Source organism: Rhea pennata, chromosome 25, assembly GCF_028389875.1.
Source record: "Rhea pennata isolate bPtePen1 chromosome 25, bPtePen1.pri, whole genome shotgun sequence".
Lineage (NCBI taxonomy): Eukaryota > Metazoa > Chordata > Aves > Rheiformes > Rheidae > Rhea > Rhea pennata.
The window spans coordinates 2,333,690-2,352,649 of NC_084687.1; the positions used below are offsets into that span (position 1 = coordinate 2,333,690).

At 38.4% G+C, this 18,960-nt stretch overlaps 1 protein-coding gene across 4 annotated transcripts in view; it reads right to left on the reverse strand.

The window, feature by feature from the left end:
- CEPT1 (choline/ethanolamine phosphotransferase 1) overlaps positions 1-18,960 on the reverse strand; it is a 32,247-nt gene that overhangs the window by 12,080 nt on the left and 1,207 nt on the right. The window contains exons 1-5 of one of the 4 annotated variants that reach the window (XM_062594887.1): positions 18,899-18,940; positions 16,723-17,124; positions 13,248-13,395; positions 12,085-12,226; positions 4,604-4,688 (exon numbers count right to left, since the gene is read on the reverse strand). In XM_062594887.1, coding sequence (XP_062450871.1) covers positions 4,604-4,688; positions 12,085-12,226; positions 13,248-13,395; positions 16,723-17,118 — 771 coding nt within the window. In that variant the 5' untranslated portion in view covers positions 17,119-17,124; positions 18,899-18,940. Of the gene's footprint in view, positions 1-4,603; positions 4,689-12,084; positions 12,227-13,247; positions 13,396-16,722; positions 17,125-18,418; positions 18,449-18,898; positions 18,941-18,960 lie in introns of those variants that run through there. The other 3 variants (XM_062594886.1, XM_062594888.1, XM_062594889.1) reach the window with 3 other exon arrangements.

An 18,960-nucleotide genomic window follows, 5' to 3' on the forward strand; every position in this document is an offset into this window, starting at 1 on the left:
GGAAATTGGCTTAGCTAAAATAACGAAAAAAGGAAGGGGGGGGGAAGGTTCCTGCCCAAGTTTCCAGCAGATCAGCTTTCTTTATCCATTTTGTACAGCCTCGGGAGTGATGCACGCACCACGGAGAGGGCAGTGAAAGGTCTTTTTGAGTCTTTTTTGGGGCAGAACAAAATCATGCTGAGCTAAAGTGACTGTGCAGCTACAGACTTGGAAAACGAGGAAGCAAAAGGAGGAATAATTGGGAAGAAAATTAAAGCCTCCAAATGCAACACTAGTGAACTGCTACCAGATCTCCTAGGAGTGCTAGACAGCCCTTAAAATGCCACACAGTAATAAAAAAGAAAGAATACTAACTAAAAAGCAACGCAGCAATGGTTTTGTTAAGAAAGATGAAAAGATAATGTACAGCATTACCTGGAAAATGTTAACATATACCAGGCAATCCAGAAGATATTCCTCCCTCCACCTTAATGATTAATTTGTATGTTTAAGTTACTTCAGGATAAAATGTGCTAGTAACAAAAAGAATCATGAACTGCCTCAGTCACCTTACTGGTTTTAAGTTCCAGGAGAAGTGGGAAGGTACCTAAAAAACAAAGCAAAAACCTGGACAACAGAGAAAAGTTGCTTGGTCACTTTGAACCTAGACTGGTTAAAGCCCTTCCATATTCCCCACACTGACCTTTTGGAGAAAAAAAAAAAAATATCTAGCCTGCTTTAGTGATCAGGGAAATTTATTCTCCAGTGCAGGAGGGATAAAAACACCTTCTGATATATTCCAGAGAGTAAATTACATTTTTATACAGAATTCAGTGGTACATTGAAGTACATCTTCCTATGCTAAGGACTGTTGAAACCCAATTTAAGTGGATCATTCATTGACTAACAGTGAAAAATATTTTTGCTTGAATGCATAAAGACAGCATTCTGATATCAAAAGTGGGGGAAAAGCCTTTGGTACTCCATTTATTATTGCAAAAGTCAGCATGTCAGATAAACATGACCAACAGCCTGGTGCCCTAAATAGGCCTGCAGGAAAGCAGAAATATTTCAAAAAAAGAAGGGGATCAGCCAGTTCAAAGTCTGATTCTATTTTCTCCGTGTGCTTTTATTTATTTGCTTAAATGCTACAGTGGGTTTCCTAAGAAAAACAAAAGGGCAAGGCTAGCAGCCTAAATTTTACAGCTAAATTAAGGAGGTTTCCTAAAACTGAACTGAGGTATTTTCAGTAATCACTTAGGCCACACTTCCCCTAACCTGACAGGTTTTTTTTTGCCTGATGTTTCCTGACAAATTGAGTCATGTCAGCATTGCCCAAACAGTTTATGTTGCTAGGATAATGCAGAGACATAACGCACAACATGCGGCGGATCCCTAACACCTATGAAACGAAGAAAATGAAACAAACTGTTTTCCTGAGACATGCCTGCACTACAATAGATGGACGTGAACTTACTGCAGCAGTTCCTCAACAGACACAAAGCCACCGAGTCCCAAAGAGCTCTTATTCAAATAAACTGGGGGCTTTTTCATCCTTTAGAAAATAAATAGAAGACCTGGAGTCAAGTTGTTAAGACCACCAGGCGCATCCAGGCAAAGAATCAAGGAACAAAGATTAGATATTGAAGACAAAGCTACAAAGACCCTAGACTTAGTAGTTTAACAAACTAAAAAGGTGTAGACAGAACGTTTAACTGCAAGGCTGAGAAAAACATTTAAGCCATGAACTTGAAAAAAAACTGATTCTGCAAACTGGTGTTAAGAACAAACAACAAATGTGAGTTCTGCAGAACTGAAGCTGGCAAGCAGGAACTTGGTCCAAAAAAAGTTAATGTTTTACCAGCTACCATTGTGAACTAAAGATTGTAAATGAAGACATTAAATAGGCGTTCAAATAAAGTTGGGGAAGCAAAAGTGTTGTGTGTTCTTAAATATACATTTTATCCCTTACTCCTCGTCTTTCTGAGCTCACAAGATAGCAGTATGCTCACAGGCATCTTCGAAAGACATTCTCCAATTCTTGCAAGAGACTGCAAGCATTGCACTGTATACATTGCAACATGTATCACTATTTTTATTATATTTTGTTATTTTATTGTATGTGCTTTCTTGTCATGCCAAACACTAGCATAGATTACCTGCTAGCTTTCACGCTTTCGTCTTTTATCATCGAAGACGACACTGGCAGCATAATCATTGTTTTAACATTTCATTTTCTAAAAAACGTCTGACCATTTTGCAAGTTCATAGTCCAACTCCCTCATCGGTGATTCCTCTTTATGCAACATATACTGTGCTAAACTGTATTAGCACATAGTTAAAACTGCCTACTTCTAGCCTATGAAACAAACACCAAAATATGAGGTAAAACATTAAAGCAAAAGCCAAATTACACCATTACAAGTAACAAAGGGTGATATTGCAGAGTTACAAAAATACATATGCAGAACTGCATGTATTTAGAATGCTGCACATTTATATTCTTTTTTTAAAAAGAAAAAAGAACTTCCTTTTTCTTTTTCCTTGATGGCTTTACAAAAGCCTTCGTATCCAACCCATGCAAGTACAAGGTTTACCTATTTTGCAAGAATTGTGATCTATTCACTTCATGTTTTGCCATGTTATCTAGTATTTTTAAAATGAGGATTTATTACTACTTTCCTCATTAGAAATGCATTTGCTATATGAAACTAGCATAAATATATATTTCCTATAGCTTAGCCATCTCAGAAACAAAGCAATACTGAAATAAATTCTGTATCACCTGACCTCAAATTGTAAAATAACTGTGAGGCTTTTTGTTCTGGGTAAAAAACTTGGAAGCATTAGTATCTTCATTTAGCAGTCAAGACTGAAATTAGAGGTGCTACAGAACAAGAAGCTACATATGTAAGCATTTGAGAAAATTAAGTCTCTTCTATATATTAGTACGCCTAAAAGCTGGTAAAACTTAGTGTGTGTGAGGAGAAGTGTCATAAGCAAACTTTTAGCATTCTGCTACTGGAAGAAAAGTGATAAAATGCTTATGCCCAGCTCACCCACTACACACAGCAGTTTTTATTTATTTGTAGCACTAACTTCCTTCATGATATGCAAAAGCATCCTTTCCAAGGGTGGAGACTAAAATGAGCCTATTGGTTCCAGGTTACCTATGCAAAGAATTAGAATTTTCCCTCTTACTTAAAATGAATTAGGATAAATCGTTAACTGATTCACTGTCATTGTAGAAGCCGAGTTTCTTCCCATCATAAAAAAATATTAAAAAAAAAAACACACCACAATCCCAGTGACTTAGAGACATAAAATGTTTTAGGAAATAAGGAAAAAGTTTAAAACTAAGAGTCTTTTCAGGCATAGTCATAAAGTTGTTATCACAACAGGCTAAAATCTTGATTAAACTCTTCCTTTAAGTCATTGCTTGATGCATTACCATTTCCTGAAACTAAGTATTCCAGCCTTTCATATACTGTCAAAGTATTTAAAAATCATGTCATTTGACTATCTTCAGAGCACGCTTAATGGACATATCACTTAGTGTCAGATACAGCCAATGAACGTAACACGATATACTGGATTGCTAATATTGTTCAATCTAAAGTAGAACTCGTAATTAAAGTATATTTTAAGAGCCTCATGAAAGCAGAGATTATGCTGTTTTTCATTTAGTATTTCAGCATAATTACCATCAATGCAGGTTTAATAAAAGATATTTAAACAAACTACTTACCACAAAAATCTCAAGATAACTTTTTAATAGCCTGCTCAGAACTGCAGCACACTAAGTAAAACTATTCTTATACCCCTGAATATTTCAAGGAAAACCCCTGGCTAATCACCCAGCAAATATGAAAAATTCCAAGGAACCCAGACCATTCACTTTTAATGATACCATTTTACTAGAAGAATAAAAAGAAAACCCATATACACCGTATATAAAAAGCTGAAATAAGGAAGAGAAAGTCCTTTCTGAAGAGTGGTAAACCAGAGTGAAAAAGGATACCTTTAGCATAAAGAAAAGCATTCCGAAAATAAAAGCAACCAGGAAATTAAGTTACTTAACAACGAAGCTGTAAGCACAGTTAAGTGACTAGATTATGAGGACAAAGTGACATAGGTCAAAACAGCTATTTTTAGTCAGTAACTGGCAACTTCTTAAACTATTATATGAGATACAATTCCATGAAGTAGTCAAGCAATTCTTTTTTTTCTGGTGGAAAGGTATTTGAATTAAAAATAAAATAAAATAAAGCAGCTCCAACAGAATTATTTTACTCATCCTTACAGAGCTGCTTCCATAACCCTAGTTATCTTTTAGGTGATGCCAGAATTGTGGCAGGAAAAAAAAGTTCAAAGCAAACTTTTCTGTTTAATGGGTACCCTTCTGCTTTGTTTTTAAGTAAAACATGATGCCTTCGAAACCAGTTTTCTGTCGGAGTAGATGTTCATTCAGACTTAGCACACATTTTTCCCCTCTTCGTATTGGGGCACTTGTGAAATATCCTTAGCAAGATGCTTCTCACGTATCAGTTACTATGTGCATGACAAAGGTGCTGTCTCTTAGTCCACGCCGTTGTTTGCTGCATAGCATTAATGCTCGCTTTACCGTGTAGTTCCAGAACCAGGGCCCCAGGGTTCCCGTGAGCAGCTGGATTACTACTGTACAGAGCACAGACTCTGTAACATCAAATCTATGCATAAGGGAAAGAAACATTGCAAAACATTTTACTGAGCACTTCAGCTAATCCAACCCATTAGAATCAATTTTCTATCACAGCATGAAAACCAAAATGCAGATAACTCCTTTAGAACATTACAAATTCACCACTGAGATAAATTGAAGGTCAGAATAAGGGAATTAATGACCAGGAAAAAAAAATAGAGCATTAAGGAATTGACAAAAATACTGAAACCTGTGTAGTACTTTGCACATTTGAAACTCCATATAAGTTTATCCAGTTTACTGTTTTACAGTACAGTTCAATCAGGTGGACAAATATAATCACCATTTTGTGCACAAGGAAGCAAATAGTGTGTAACTCCTTGCTCCAAGTTGGACCAAATAAAAGCCATAATCAAATACACAACTCGAGATCTCTCATCTTCCTACCCCATGCTCATGCCTGTGAATGACACTCAGTATATGAGTTTTTCACATAAAGATGCTACTGCATAATTTTTGTAAAATGGAGATGTAGATGATGACAAAATCTTGTTCATGCTTCACTGGCTGCATCTTCAGTTAGCCACCTCTGAGAAAAAACACGGACTCACATCTCCTTGCTCATTCATTTCCTTGACTTCTCCACAAATAATGTTAAAGAGGAAGCCAAGGGAGCTCTAGACCCCTACTCAGTGGTAACTGAACTATATGTTCTGTACATGTTTTCCACCCCTGTCAGAAACAGATGACAAATAAGTCATAGCAAACAGTGCTACCATATACATCTAATGCTATGGTACGGGTTTATAATATTATAACTAATGTAATTTAAAACTTGATCTAATTAAAGTTGCATCAAATTGCCTAGTCTTTTTTAAAAAAAAAAAAAAAAAAAAAAAAACAGCAATAAACTCAGGCATAGCAGATTGTTTAAAGCAAGTACTTATCAAAATGTTTTTAACAGAAGCATGCAGACTGCCATCAAGTAACATGTCCATTAATTAAAAAGAGAAACAGTTCATAATTGCACTGCCAGAGCTTTAAAAAAAAAAGTGTAGTATGATGTACAGTCCCATGCTTGGTGACATGGTAAACTGAACTTCAGTCTGATAATCATTTTAATCAATCACATATATAGTATATAATTAGAAAAGGTAATATCTGATATTTTAAGGGACTACAGAAAGAGAAAGTTGCATATATTGACAACAGCCAACTTCGTTACTTTTCAGCACTGGAATTTTCTTTTTCAGCATTACTCAGTAAGTGATACTTGTAGTTCAGATGTGGCTAAATTTTAACATTATTTAGGAAAACTTAAAAGGGGACCACCAACCTAGGCATGTGCTTAACTTTACTTAAGTATTGCCAGTGACATCTCTTATTTTCTTTGCTGTTTGCTCTGTTAGGTTCCCTTGCCAAGTTGGTAAGCACCTTGAGCCAGTCAACAAGCAATCAGTTAGCCATGCACAAAGAACATACACTTGTCATCACTAATTTATTCAGCATGATTTTTAAAATGTCCTGGTTTGATTAAACAAGTCAGGGCATTAGACTTTAAAAGGGCTACCGGCTACCGCTAAATCAAGTTTCAAAGCCTACAGGCAGCTGCAGTCAATTCTTTCCTCGTCCAAAAGGGTGAACTAAAAGGCTAAACTTAGAGGTTTCCTGAGAAAGTCAATCAAGCGAAAGCATGAAGAAACAAATACTTACACTGGGGAATGTTCTGAAATCAAATCAATCCTTACTGACACAGTGACTTAATTCAGCTTTTTCTTCTTTAATAATTTATGACAATAGGAGAGTGTGTACGCATCCTCCTCTTCCCCAAATCAGAGAAGTCCTTATGACAGCTCTGGTATAGCAGGACAAAGTAGACAAGAAAAAAAAAGAAAACACTCTCACCACCTCATCAGAAAATAGAGGTTATGAGGCTGGGAAACTCAAGGGACTATGTTTATTTAGTACTCTGTGCAGCAGCACTTTGGTCCAAGAAAGGATGAGTCCTTTCTGCCTTATCCACATCTACCAAGTGTGAAAGTAGGATTACTCAGGCTGGGCAATGAGCTGAGCATGAGACAAAAGATTGTTTTCTTAAACTGCTGCACCAAGTAGAAAACGTTCATCATCACATGAGAGAAAAAAGCTAAGTAGTCACAATGTAAAAGAACAAATGTTTAGTTTTAAAGATTATTATAAAGTTGAATCTTAACTCATTCCAGTTCATTCTCATTTGGATGCGATGATATACATAGATAGCACTAAAAAGCAAATTGTGCAGAAGAAAAAGGCTTCACTGATTTAGAACTACTTGTTACAGAAAATTTATCTCTAGGTAAAAACAAAATTAAAAGTCAGCCAGAAGCTGATCTCCTTTCCCTTTCGTAATACACTTCAGTTGACGCATCAATTTTTAAATTTTGCTGCTCACTAAGGTAGATTAGCAGTTTTGCAGATTAGATAAGTAGGTGAAGCCTGCATCTATCATGGTGAAGCTCAGTGGTATGAGCACCTTTCAATCATAAAACTGGAAAAATAAGCAGCAGCATCTCAGCACGATTGCTTAGTTCCAGTTTAAAACACTTTGTCAAAGGACTTCTGAGAGAGAAAGGAAGCAGAGGAGGATCATGATGGAAAACCAATTATGGTTTATTACGGCCCTCATTAATTCCAGCTGTATGTATCATGTATAAATATGAATAAATGTCTTGCTGCCGTATAATACAAATGCACAAAGTACCAGTGAGATGCTGACTGGTGGCAATGAGTAACTGAAGCATGCTGAGGGAGACCAACTGCAAGCAGGAAACTTCACATCTATCACAGCTACACCTCAATCCATACTTTTTGCAAGCGTAGAGAACCAAGTCCTCCATGCCATCGAGAGGCTCTACACTGAATGTCAAACCTTCCTCGGCAAATAACAGGGGTGTTAAAGTTCTTCAGAAAAAAAGAAGATGAAAAGTGTTAAACTGTGTAACTATGAGGATTACTGCCTTATCTCTTACTATAATCCTGAGATCCTGAACTGCTCCCAAAAGCAAGCACTTGCTGTGCTAAACTGTCTTGACTTGGAAGGCCTCCACCTACGTATTTTGAGATTTTGTGTGAATCGCCTCTCCAGGACAACACACTAACTCCTTTTCTGTTAAGTGCTGTAGAGAAAGATGTGGGTTTAGTTGTTTTCTGAACTACTCTCTCACTTACTGATCTCTTTCGTATCTCTGTAGTAGTACTGGCTGGAGGGCTCAAAACATTAGACAACTTAACAGAGCAATTTAGGAAGGGAAGAACAGTTATCAAGGGGGTTCTCGCTCATATACAACCACTACAATGTCATTTAACAGGAATGTTCCCCAGGATTCTCCAACATTCCTCAGTAGTGGCTGTTTCATTAGACAGCCTGAACTTTTTTGCCTTCCCTAGGGATTATTACTCAAACAGTGAAGCAACATTTGCAACTTTTCAGTTCTATGAATGTTCTTAAGAACCATTCTTTCCTCTTAATGTTTGTCAGCACACTTTATCCAAACCCCTAAGTATTAATGCTTCAAGGTTATGTTTTGTAACTCATTGACTAGCTTTATGAAGCACCCTTTAAGACTAACTGCCATCTCATTTTTTGTCTCTCTCACTCCTTCTCTCATATATAGATACAGATCTTTGATTACTACAATTGCCAACTTCCCATTATCTCAATTAAAGAAAGCTTGGAACAAACAAGATATTGCAATAATTCATAAGAGAAATACATGCTGGAGTTCATGGTGCAGCCACATCTTCATGTCTCCACATGGACCCCTGATGGGTCCCCCTGGGTTTTTTAAAATCTAATTTTAGTACTTCTCCCAACCCAACACAGCCAATTCTATCTCTTCATTTCTGTTTCTGTGCTAATAACTACTGGCCTGCACAGCTCCAACGCTACGGCAGGGTGCTGTGGCTCACATCTCTTAGGACAACAGTCAGGTTGCAACGTAGAAGCCGGTTCAGATCCAGTATAGCAAGCAGTGAACCTGGAGCTGTAAGATAGCTCCTGCAGAGTCAGACTGTCTCAGCACTGAGCTTAAGGTTGGATACACTACTGAACCCACATAAACACAGAGACAGCTGCTAATATCCTCCTTGAAGCCAACACAACAAGAAGGTGCAGAAGCAGTGAATCCTAGTGTAAGCTTGGTCCAGAAAGAACTAAAATCACAACTAATAATATGACAGCTAATAATCATAATTGGACTCAGCTGACTGCAGGCAAAATCCCTTCCAGGGTTTGTGTTTCATATCCTGCACTGTCTTCCTAAAATAACAGATCTGCTTCCATATGAATATGTGGCAGTCCAGTTGGGCTTAACAGCCCAATTTTTATGTTGCATAAAAGAGAGTACAGTTTGCAAATCAGAGATGCACCAATTATGGCACAGCTGCACCCACAGGAGATTAGGCCTGAACACAGCTCATTTTGTATTGGGGAATTGCTAATTCACCACCCAGATAGACCAGTTACTATGCTGAAAAACAGGACAGGAAAACAAAGCAACTCATTTAGACTGCTTCAATATTGAATGCTTTTGTACAATTCAGAATTGTCATTTTGTTTAAGCGTACAGCATATGCCAGCTCTTTCATAAACCTGTTCCCAGGTAGACTGCTTGTTTCTTTAAGAGAAGGAAAAAAACTCCCGTATCTCACTATCTTTGATGTTTCCTGCTGCCTTTGCACTGCTGAAGTTGTTATAGTGACTTTTACCGTAACCTACCCAACTTGTTTTGAGATACTTCCGGCTTCCTCACCGTGGATTTTTAAGCAACACTGACCTCTAGCTATTTTTTGAGCTACCTAACCAATTCGAGTTGCTTTTCAAGTCTGTATCAGTTGCCAAGACTTATTAAAAGTATAAGATCATTTAAAGATGGGGACAGATCACCAAGACCTTACTATCTCAAGTTACTCTTTTGTAATCCTAGAACAGCCCAGGACAGCTCAGCAGTTGCTAGTGGGAAGAACCAGAACAGTTGATATATTCAATAACTGTACACAATTAAATCAACAGTTTTCCTACTCCACCTGCAATACTCTGTAGGAATTTGGTAGAAGCAATCCCACTTTCTCCTCCGTCTGGGTGAACACTCCTGCTCTGTCGATAGTCTGACACAAAGTGGAATCTGCACTCAGTGAATTGTCAAGGCTGGCAAAACAACATTACATATGAATCAGGATTCAGTTCTAGAAGCATACACTAAAGTTGGCACACTAAGTGTTTTTTTGTTATTTGGTTGGGTGTTTTTGAAGACAGACTTTTCAGCAAGCCAAGCTGATTACACATTTAACTCTTCAAGTTTGAACTGTCTGTTAAGAACTAAAATACTGATCTCATAAAATCCTTTAACAGTTTGCTGCTCTTCTGAGCCCTTTTCACTTTACCTGCTGAGCTGATCTCCATAATGAAATAAAATTTCTTGGACAGCAGCTCATGATATACAATAAACAATCAGCAACTGCATACCCTTTCCTGCTTCTTTGGAAGGGAAGGCAAGTTAGATATTCTCTCACTTTTCCTGTAACATTACCACTTTCCACAGCCCCTTTGGTCTATTTTTGACATAGAGTGACTACTTAGGGTAAGAGACAGCAACAAGTTACTGCTCAACTGTCTTCAGTTGCAGTTATTGAACAGCAAGAAAATCATAAGCCTGTAAGTATTAGTGGCTACGAAAGGGTAGATCAAATACAGGCCTTCTTTTGTTTCAAGTTTGGTAAAACAAAGTTTCAAAAAAAAAATAAAAAAGGAAAAATAATATCAAGTAGCGAGACTCATTTACAGGAATAATAAGTAATCACAGAGGTTTGAAATGAATGTCAGCTTGTGGCAGTCTATTAACCTTATGACTCAGTGCGAAAGAAACAAATGTATTCATTACAGAATGCTGTCTGATACCTAAAATAATGACATGCATACTTCTGTGTCCTTATTACCTTGTCTACATTAGCTAAATATTGATGGGTCAAATTCTCATAATATGAAGCCATGCATAACAATGTGTCTGCTGCAAAATATTACCTCCGAGTTTAAAGACTTTTCACAAAATAGAGACCACCAGATGAAAAATTCACAGTGAGTATCAGTAGTAACGTACATATCTGTCTGAAGAACAGAAGCAAATCAGGTAGTTTTAATGCTTACACCTGTAAAGTCAAGCACATGCCAAGGTTTCAAAAACTGGAAAAGTTTCACTATTAGGGCCCCATAAAGTTCAATGGAAGCTTAAAAATACTCAACATTGAAACATTTAATATAGTGTGAAAGTAAGATCCTAAAACAGTACATAAGTTGAGCCAAATATCTTACTTCTAACGCTGAAGTATCAGAGAATTGACAGAAACTATTCTTGCTTTGATGTAATGAGGATTAGAAAATGGTTTGAGATTTCCTCCCCCCAACAAACATTGCATACCATTACAACATCATATTATTACGATTATAGCAGACCTTTTAAAAACACATTCCGGAGAGTTAACCCATAAGACATAGAAGTTTCAAGAGAATCTGTTATTCGCATTCTGCCTATAAGAGCTACAACAGACAAGAGGTCCAAGATTGTACTGCTTTAGCAGTATCTGGCTATCTACAGATAAATAAGGACAGAGCATAAGTAAAAAATGCATCCTGTTGAATTGTTTCAAAATTCCATACAAACTAAGGTCAATTTTCAGAGGTTTGTAGATGTAAAAAACATTCTGCAGTACATTTCCCTGAAATACATTTGTTAGAACAAACGTACGTTTCCATATTTGGGCTAATAAATCCCACAGCTCATTGAGTCCTTTGTTTCCCCACATACCCCTACCCAGTAGGTAAGATCTCAGCTTCCCCCCACTTTTTTTTTTTTTTGGGGGGGGGGGGGGGGGGGGGAGAGGAGATTGCTATTTTGGTCCCATTATTGAGTCTACACCAACTAAAAAGATTCAGCACTTTAAACTGCAGGCACAGTGTCAATTAACAGACTATATTAAGAGTTGTATGTAACAGTAAAGATTACACATCATGACAAGTCAAGTAATATTGTTAAAGAGATAAGCAGGAGTTTAACCAAATAACTAAAACCAGATTGCCACCATCTGATAAAAGTCTTCCATTCTTCCAGAAGAAACATCATGTACTTTCCCTTATTTCAGTTTAATTCAAATCATAAGCTCCTGATTAAGTAAGATGGCAAAAAAATATTTTTCGACTCCTAACACAAGCTAAATAACACTTGGTATTAACTGTGGATCCAATATATAATAGCTATCACAAGCTATACACACATATATATGAACACAAACAATTTACTACTTCTCTAATGATTTTAACAACAATTACACAAAATTGAACCAGACAGGAAAGCAGCATAACTTTCAGTTTTACTTTCAGCTAGGTTACTTACATTCCAAAGCGCAACGTTCCAGAGACGTATGTCTGCCAGTGTGCGCAGTAAAACATGAATGTTCCAGCAAAACAACAGAAGAACATCCAGTCAGGGTTCGTTCCCAGCTGCACAGCAATGCAAGTTCCCAAAACCACGAAGACTGCAGAAAAAAATCAGTCACATATTTAAATAAATAAAACGTGTATGTTTGTAAAGAACCTTACCAGATTCAAGTCTAACAAAGGACACAGAAAAGGAAAGCCAATGTGAAATTATCCTGATGTGTTTTATTTCATAGATGTTAAGAAATTAATGCTTCCATTAAAAACAAAAAGTAAAAGAGAACACACACGGACTGTAAAAGTATGTTTAAATTCTTATCAGTTGTCAGAAGTCCTCAGTATTGAGGACCTCAAAGCACCCTCCATATTCATTGATGTTAATACCATTAGAAATCTCAAGAGACTTCAACAATTTATGGAATTAGAGCCTTCAGCCACAATTTTGGAGTTTTCTCACATATCCAAGGTTTGCTGAACACACCTTTTCCCCCTCTCATTTTCTTCACTTTTATCATGCAATTGGGAAAATTCAATGTCTGTCATTCAAGATTCATAAGGTATCTAGTTATTTATAAAAACTTTTTAAAAATGCATTCTCTTGCGTTAAAGTATAAGAGCTTTAGAATTTAAATAATCAAAATAATCTGATTACTAGAGACTAAACTCCCATCTGGAGGAATGAATTCGACACATTGTGAAAGGAACCAGTCTTATGCATATTAGCCTTAACCTTGGACTTCTACTGTCCCACTGCTTAGTCTCAATATCTGATCTTCCAATTGTTCTACATAAGTTAGATCTAAAATAAAATGGAAAGGCACTCTTAGTTTTGAAAATCTTCTGTAAGAAGCACTGACAGTGAGAAAGCCTACAGAGAAACCTAATGGCTCAGACTGAATTAGTCGCATCCTTAATTCATTCAGTGTCAGTGTAATATAAGAAAGATCATATTCAGTTAATTAAGAGTACTGCATGCAGACAGGAAGGTTGACTGAAAACCTAGTCAGCAATATCAATCATCTACTTCAATAATAGGTAAAGCAAGACTTCTCCGTATTCCAGATTTGGTCCCTATAATAGTCATTTAATCCTCATACTTCAATTAAAAAATTACAATACCTGTGGAAAGTGAATCACAGCCATGATCAAAAAGTTCTCCTAATGGAGTACTGCTATTTGTCCTTCTTGCTTGTTTCCCATCTATAGCATCCAGAGACTGGTAAATGAAAAGGCCACATGCACAAGCAATATATGCCCAGGGAGGTGCCTAAGAAAGAAATTGTCAATGACCATAAAAGATTTTTAAACCTTAAGGGGGTTATAGCATATGAAAGGCAAAAAAAAAAAAAAAAAAAAAAAAAAAAAAAAAAAAAACACTGACACAGAAAGCACTATTTTAGATTAATAGGCATAGCAAATTTTCTGAAGTGGGAAGAAGAGCTTCACTGTACATCTGAAGAATTTATAGAACAGCATATGCAAATCATGGCATAATTAAGCGCTTGTCTAGCTTATACTTCCTGTAGAAGGGGACTTTCTAAGCCATCTGAGTGATTTAGGAACTCAAACACTTTTAGCCTCCCCCCAAGACATACAGCTGCATCAGGAACATGCGCTCATCTTAACAAGACTTCAATGAGATGTCACATACTAAAGTACTACCAAATCCAGAGTATTACCAGGCTACAGGGGCACTTATTTGAGGGCAGTGTCACTGCATAGTTCTCAAATTGTTGGAGTTAAAGTTTAATTATTATGTCACCTGAGACTAAAAAAAAAAAAAAAAAAAAAAAAAAAAAAAAAAAAAAAAACACACAATGGTACTGTACTATAGAGTACTGATTTTTTTAACATTTGTAGACTACAAGAGCTTCACAAAAATCTATGCTTAATAACTCTCAATATTCACACTCTGTAGAGCAACTTTTAAATAAAGTGGTTTGTGTGTGTATATACACACACAAACACTTTTAATATATAAACAGATTTCAGTTCATCCTGCCTTGAAAACTGGCAGCATGCTCTGCTTTTAGCTACATGTTCACACAAACTAGCACAAGAGAAGGGAGAGCACGTTACACAACTATGCTTAGGTGAAGTTATGATCCTATGGAATCCCATCCTGCGATACCACTTCTATTTCTCACATTTAGATTTCATGCTCACTGTTTAAGTTACCTTCCAGGGCCATGTAATGTTTCTTTTCTCCTCTACAAACTGAAAGACTGTTGGCTCTTCAAAAACACTCCTTTCATTATCAGTGTATGTGTTTCTACTAAATGTTGTTTGTATCTGCATAAGATTTCACAGCTCCTTCTATTATCCAGATCTTTGTTCTTTTTAATCAAGAGAGCACAGTTCTATTGCTCAGTGCTTTTCTAGCTGGGTTCCCCTCCATCCTAAACCTCAGTAGACAGTAGAAAAATCCGTGTTTTATCTTCTTTGTGGCTACCAGACAATTTGCAAGAGAGATACTTTCTCCTAGATACACCTTTAATCCGCTGGAAGTGCCAACTGTCCTTTGAAAAAAAGTACAACTGAGTTACAAAAAAGCTACTTACATCCGAAAGCACTGTTGCTTTCAGAAGTAAACTGTGTTTCTGGAATCTTGAAGCCCTATTTTCTTCTCAGACAGCTACCTGACACTTAAAAGCACGAGCTTATAGCTGTCACTGAGAGGGCATCCTCCCTGTCCTGCCAGCACACAGGGCTGCAGTACTATACAGCAAATCAGATAGGGCTGAAAGCTACCTCTGCAGGAAGTTATTTTTCAGCTAAAGTGAGAAAACAATCCCATTTGCTATGCACAAAGTAACTCTCGAACTGTAACACATACAGCAGTGTTTTAATACATCAGACTGTCACTAACAATATGACATTCTGACACTGAGTGCAGCTTAGAAATTAAAATTCTGAAATACAGACTATCAGAACACAACTGTACCCTAGATGTTAATTATGCTCTGGTTCAGCGGCCTATAATGTCTGCTAAGTTACTTCAGTAAAGAGATTTCGACCTGTCTCCACTTAAATGAATCTCAAATTCCCAACCCCAGGGAATATTGCTATCAGAGTAGACAAAGTTAAAACAAAGGATGCTATAGCCTGAAAAGGAAAGAGCCGCTGGAAGTATTCACCACTCCAACTTAATACTCACTTTTCTCTTTAAACTTGTGAAATTTCACAAATTATTGCAAAACTATTTCAACAGACTTCTAGAAGAGGTAAACATCTCTTTACTATATCATATAAGAAACTGGAATGCACAGTGCTGAATGTTCCAACCTATAATGCATTCCTGCAGAGTTCAGGTAGCAACAAACCATAAGTCACTTGATCAGTAGCTGAGGTTGAGGGAATATTTCATAGACTTGATTATGTAGGAGTTTAGGCACTTCAAGAACTAGAACTCAAGAGAGGTTCCCCAGCTATTTAATAGATAAAAGGGGACTTCTTTAATGCAGGAGATATTTTCTATCTATATAGGCATGAGTAGCTTTTAAGATTATGAATATTCAAGTCATAAAGCTTTTCCAGTGCACGAAAGTCTTCAAGTTACTAGTTTCCAAGGCTTCTCTTCCTCTCTAGAGAAGCCTTGTAAGACACTTGAAATACTTAGTAAAGACTTTTGTACCCTTGACAGCAGAATTTACAAGAAGTTAAATAATTCTCCTGAGGACAGATCATGAGCTTTTAGTGCACTAAGAATAAAAAACAGACCTGCTGCCTTTCACCCAGCCTTCTCACATCACAGACTACTCAGGCGGCATACTGTTCAAGGAAGTAATCTTGCGTTCACACAGTATCCAACTAAGGTCCTGACACAGGTTACCCAGTAACATAATCTGCCAGAACCCCAGACAGAGTAAAGAAGTATCTGAGTTTGTTTAAATAAGCTGGGTTTAGTCACTTAAGTCAGGGAGGAAGCAGATTGCCATGATCTCCCAAGCTGCACCACTTTGGTACTCGGTCTCTTGCCTGACCTAGAGTTCTTCACTGTGCTGTAACTCTAGCTGGGTTCACAGGCAGCCTCAATTAACCGTCAATAGATTCAACTTGCATTTCTTGTTGTGTGGTAACTCTAGATCAAAGCCAAAAGGTGACTAACTTTGTCACACGTAGCGAAAGTAAACAGGCAACACTTTTGCATGCCATGCATGTTATGACAGTTGCAACTCCCTTTCTTAATTGTCTGCACACGAACTCAAGCACATCCTTTGAGGCCGCAGCATTCTTGCAGCGGGTCCCTCCCAGCTGCTACCAGAACAGCTATTTTGTTGCTAGACCCAATTTCACACAGGGTTTTTTTGGCCTGTGACACCCCTTCCACCAGCCTCTAGGAGAACCCAACTGTTTCACGTAGCAAGCAGCATGCTAACCCAAAAATTCACACATACCCTTTTTGCATGCAGCTGCTCAGATGGAAACATTAAAAGTACATTACAAAAATTTATAAAGAATAGCATAAACATGAAAATTGTGGGCTGTTAAGTAAAAAATAGATCTCCACAAATAGAATTCACAAAAGAACAGCACCAACTGCTACTAGATAATAGTAAATATGAACCAAGACTGTCAGAGGCCTGGTACTTACCTGTTCTGTAGCTGTTGGGCAGTAATACACTAATAGCAGAGTTGTAAATATATTTATTAACAGTCCAATGACAGTGATCAGATTTGGGGCAATCCAGGCTGGAACTCTTCCAACTAGCCATTCCCAGTAACCTTGCATAAGCGGTTCAAGCAGGGATCGTCCAGCACTCTGATATTTGTGTTCTTCCAACCGTTTTAGCTGGTGCTTTGACAATGGAGGTGTAGGCAACTGAACTAGTTTGCTTAACACACATCCAGCAGCAGGAACATGACCGCAGCCCGCAGGGGATTCCAAATGTGACTCCCCACATCGTCTCTTTATGTTTCGATGCCCGCTCATGGATTGGTTGGCCTCAGAATTTTTATTTGGCAGGTAACAGCTGTTACGAAGAATCATAAGATCCTGCAGTATAAAGAGTTAAGACACATGAAGAAAATAGATATGATTTAAAGTAACCAAAAGCTTCTAAGCACTGCTCTAAAGAACATTTCATTTGCCATAAGCAAATCAGAAAGATGCTAAAACATTTTTCCCTCAGAAAGGAAAGGTACTCAGAGCATTGTTGAAGAGAGAATAGGAAAGTATCCTCAATGTAGTTTCAAAGGGTAAGTCGTTTTTTTTCCTTCTTCCCCTCCCCCCTTTTCTTTTCCTTCTTTTAAAAAAAGAAAAAAAAACCTTCCTGCTGCCTACTGAAGCAAAAATCCTGTGTCCACCAGCCTGTATTTCATCAGCAGTTGAAACATATACTACACCACTGATTTATGTTACAGACTAAAGCAATTTCAGACTGCTCACCTCTGTCTCCTAGGAGAACTAGTTATATATAACAGATGCAAACCTCCTCACTTTCCAAGTGAAGACACCAAAAATACTACAAATACAGAAAAAACTGAAGTCTTTCAGAAAAGGGGAAATTCAGGAAGTTTCAAGTTTGACAAGCTTGAAGCAGCTTTGCCTCTTTGGTCAAGCTGAAAAGACACTTAAGGTCAGTTATAAGGAACAAGAAACATGACCTTAATAAATAAATAAATAAAAAGGTTATTTCACTTTGCTGTGGTTTTAAGTTTGCAGTTTTTTTTTTAATCCAATTCAGATGAAAGTTGATTGTCTGTACATCATTCAGGATGGGCAAGAAATACTTAGGAGCTATGAAATAACAACAGCTTCAGCTAGTCAAAGATAGCACAATGACACTGACATGAGACAGCTGTGAAAAGGAAGAGTTGGGTCAGAAACAACATTTCCAGTATAAACAGGGACCTTTGTGATGTACCCATCTCTCCTGGAGACAGGTGACCAGAAACACATAGCACTCCAAATGAACTTTAAAAAGTAGACAAATGATACTAATAAGGAAGGTTTGCCATTTATCTAAGAGTCAATCAGAAAAAGAAAAAAAAAAAAGAAAAAAAAAAAAGGAACAACCTAACTCTTAAGTCTAGCAGAATAAAGCCTGAGAGGAAGAGCAAGTCAGCTACATAAAATCTACAGTCAACACCGGCTTAAGAATAAGTATTCTCAGTTCCCCCCTCCGTAGGCTGACCAAGGCAATTCCCGACCACGGAAAGCCAGACTCAGAAAAGCCTTCCAGCAGGAAGAGAGGAGACTGCAAGCAAAAAGGACCTCACTTATGCAGGAGCTTGATAAGTTTGGTAGCAGGCCAACTCACACCCACTGTTATCAGGAAATTAGTCACCTAGGAGGCCTCAGCAGGCGTTGTCCAGGACGACCAGGAAAAACAGCTGAAGTACAAAAAAAACCTAAACTCTACGCTTTTCCCTCTAACTGAGGGGCTGCTCGCACCGCCCCTGCAAGGGGGGGAGGAGGAGCAGCCAACCACCACCTCGTCCTACAGAGCAAACAACCCCGCGCTGCCCAGCGCCCGCGGGACTTTCACCCGGGCCTGTTTGCTCGCCGGCAAGCAGCCGAGGGAGGGGAGGGCGGGCGAGGGCGCCCCTCGGCCCTGCCGCCCCGGGCGCGGAGGCGGCGACGGCGGCGCAGGCCTGGGCCCGGCCCCCAGGACTCCTCCGCCAGCGCGCACCCGCGGTGTCCCCCACCCTAGCGAGTCGAGCCCCGGCCCGGCCCGCCCTGGGCCGAGCGGAGGGAAGGGAAAACGGAGACACCGCCGCCGCCACCCGCCCGCGCACACCGGGACCGCGGGACACCCGGCATTTACCTCAGCCCCCGCGCACTCGGCGGCGCTTTACGCCCCTTTTGCGACTGCCGGAAAGGAGGCGG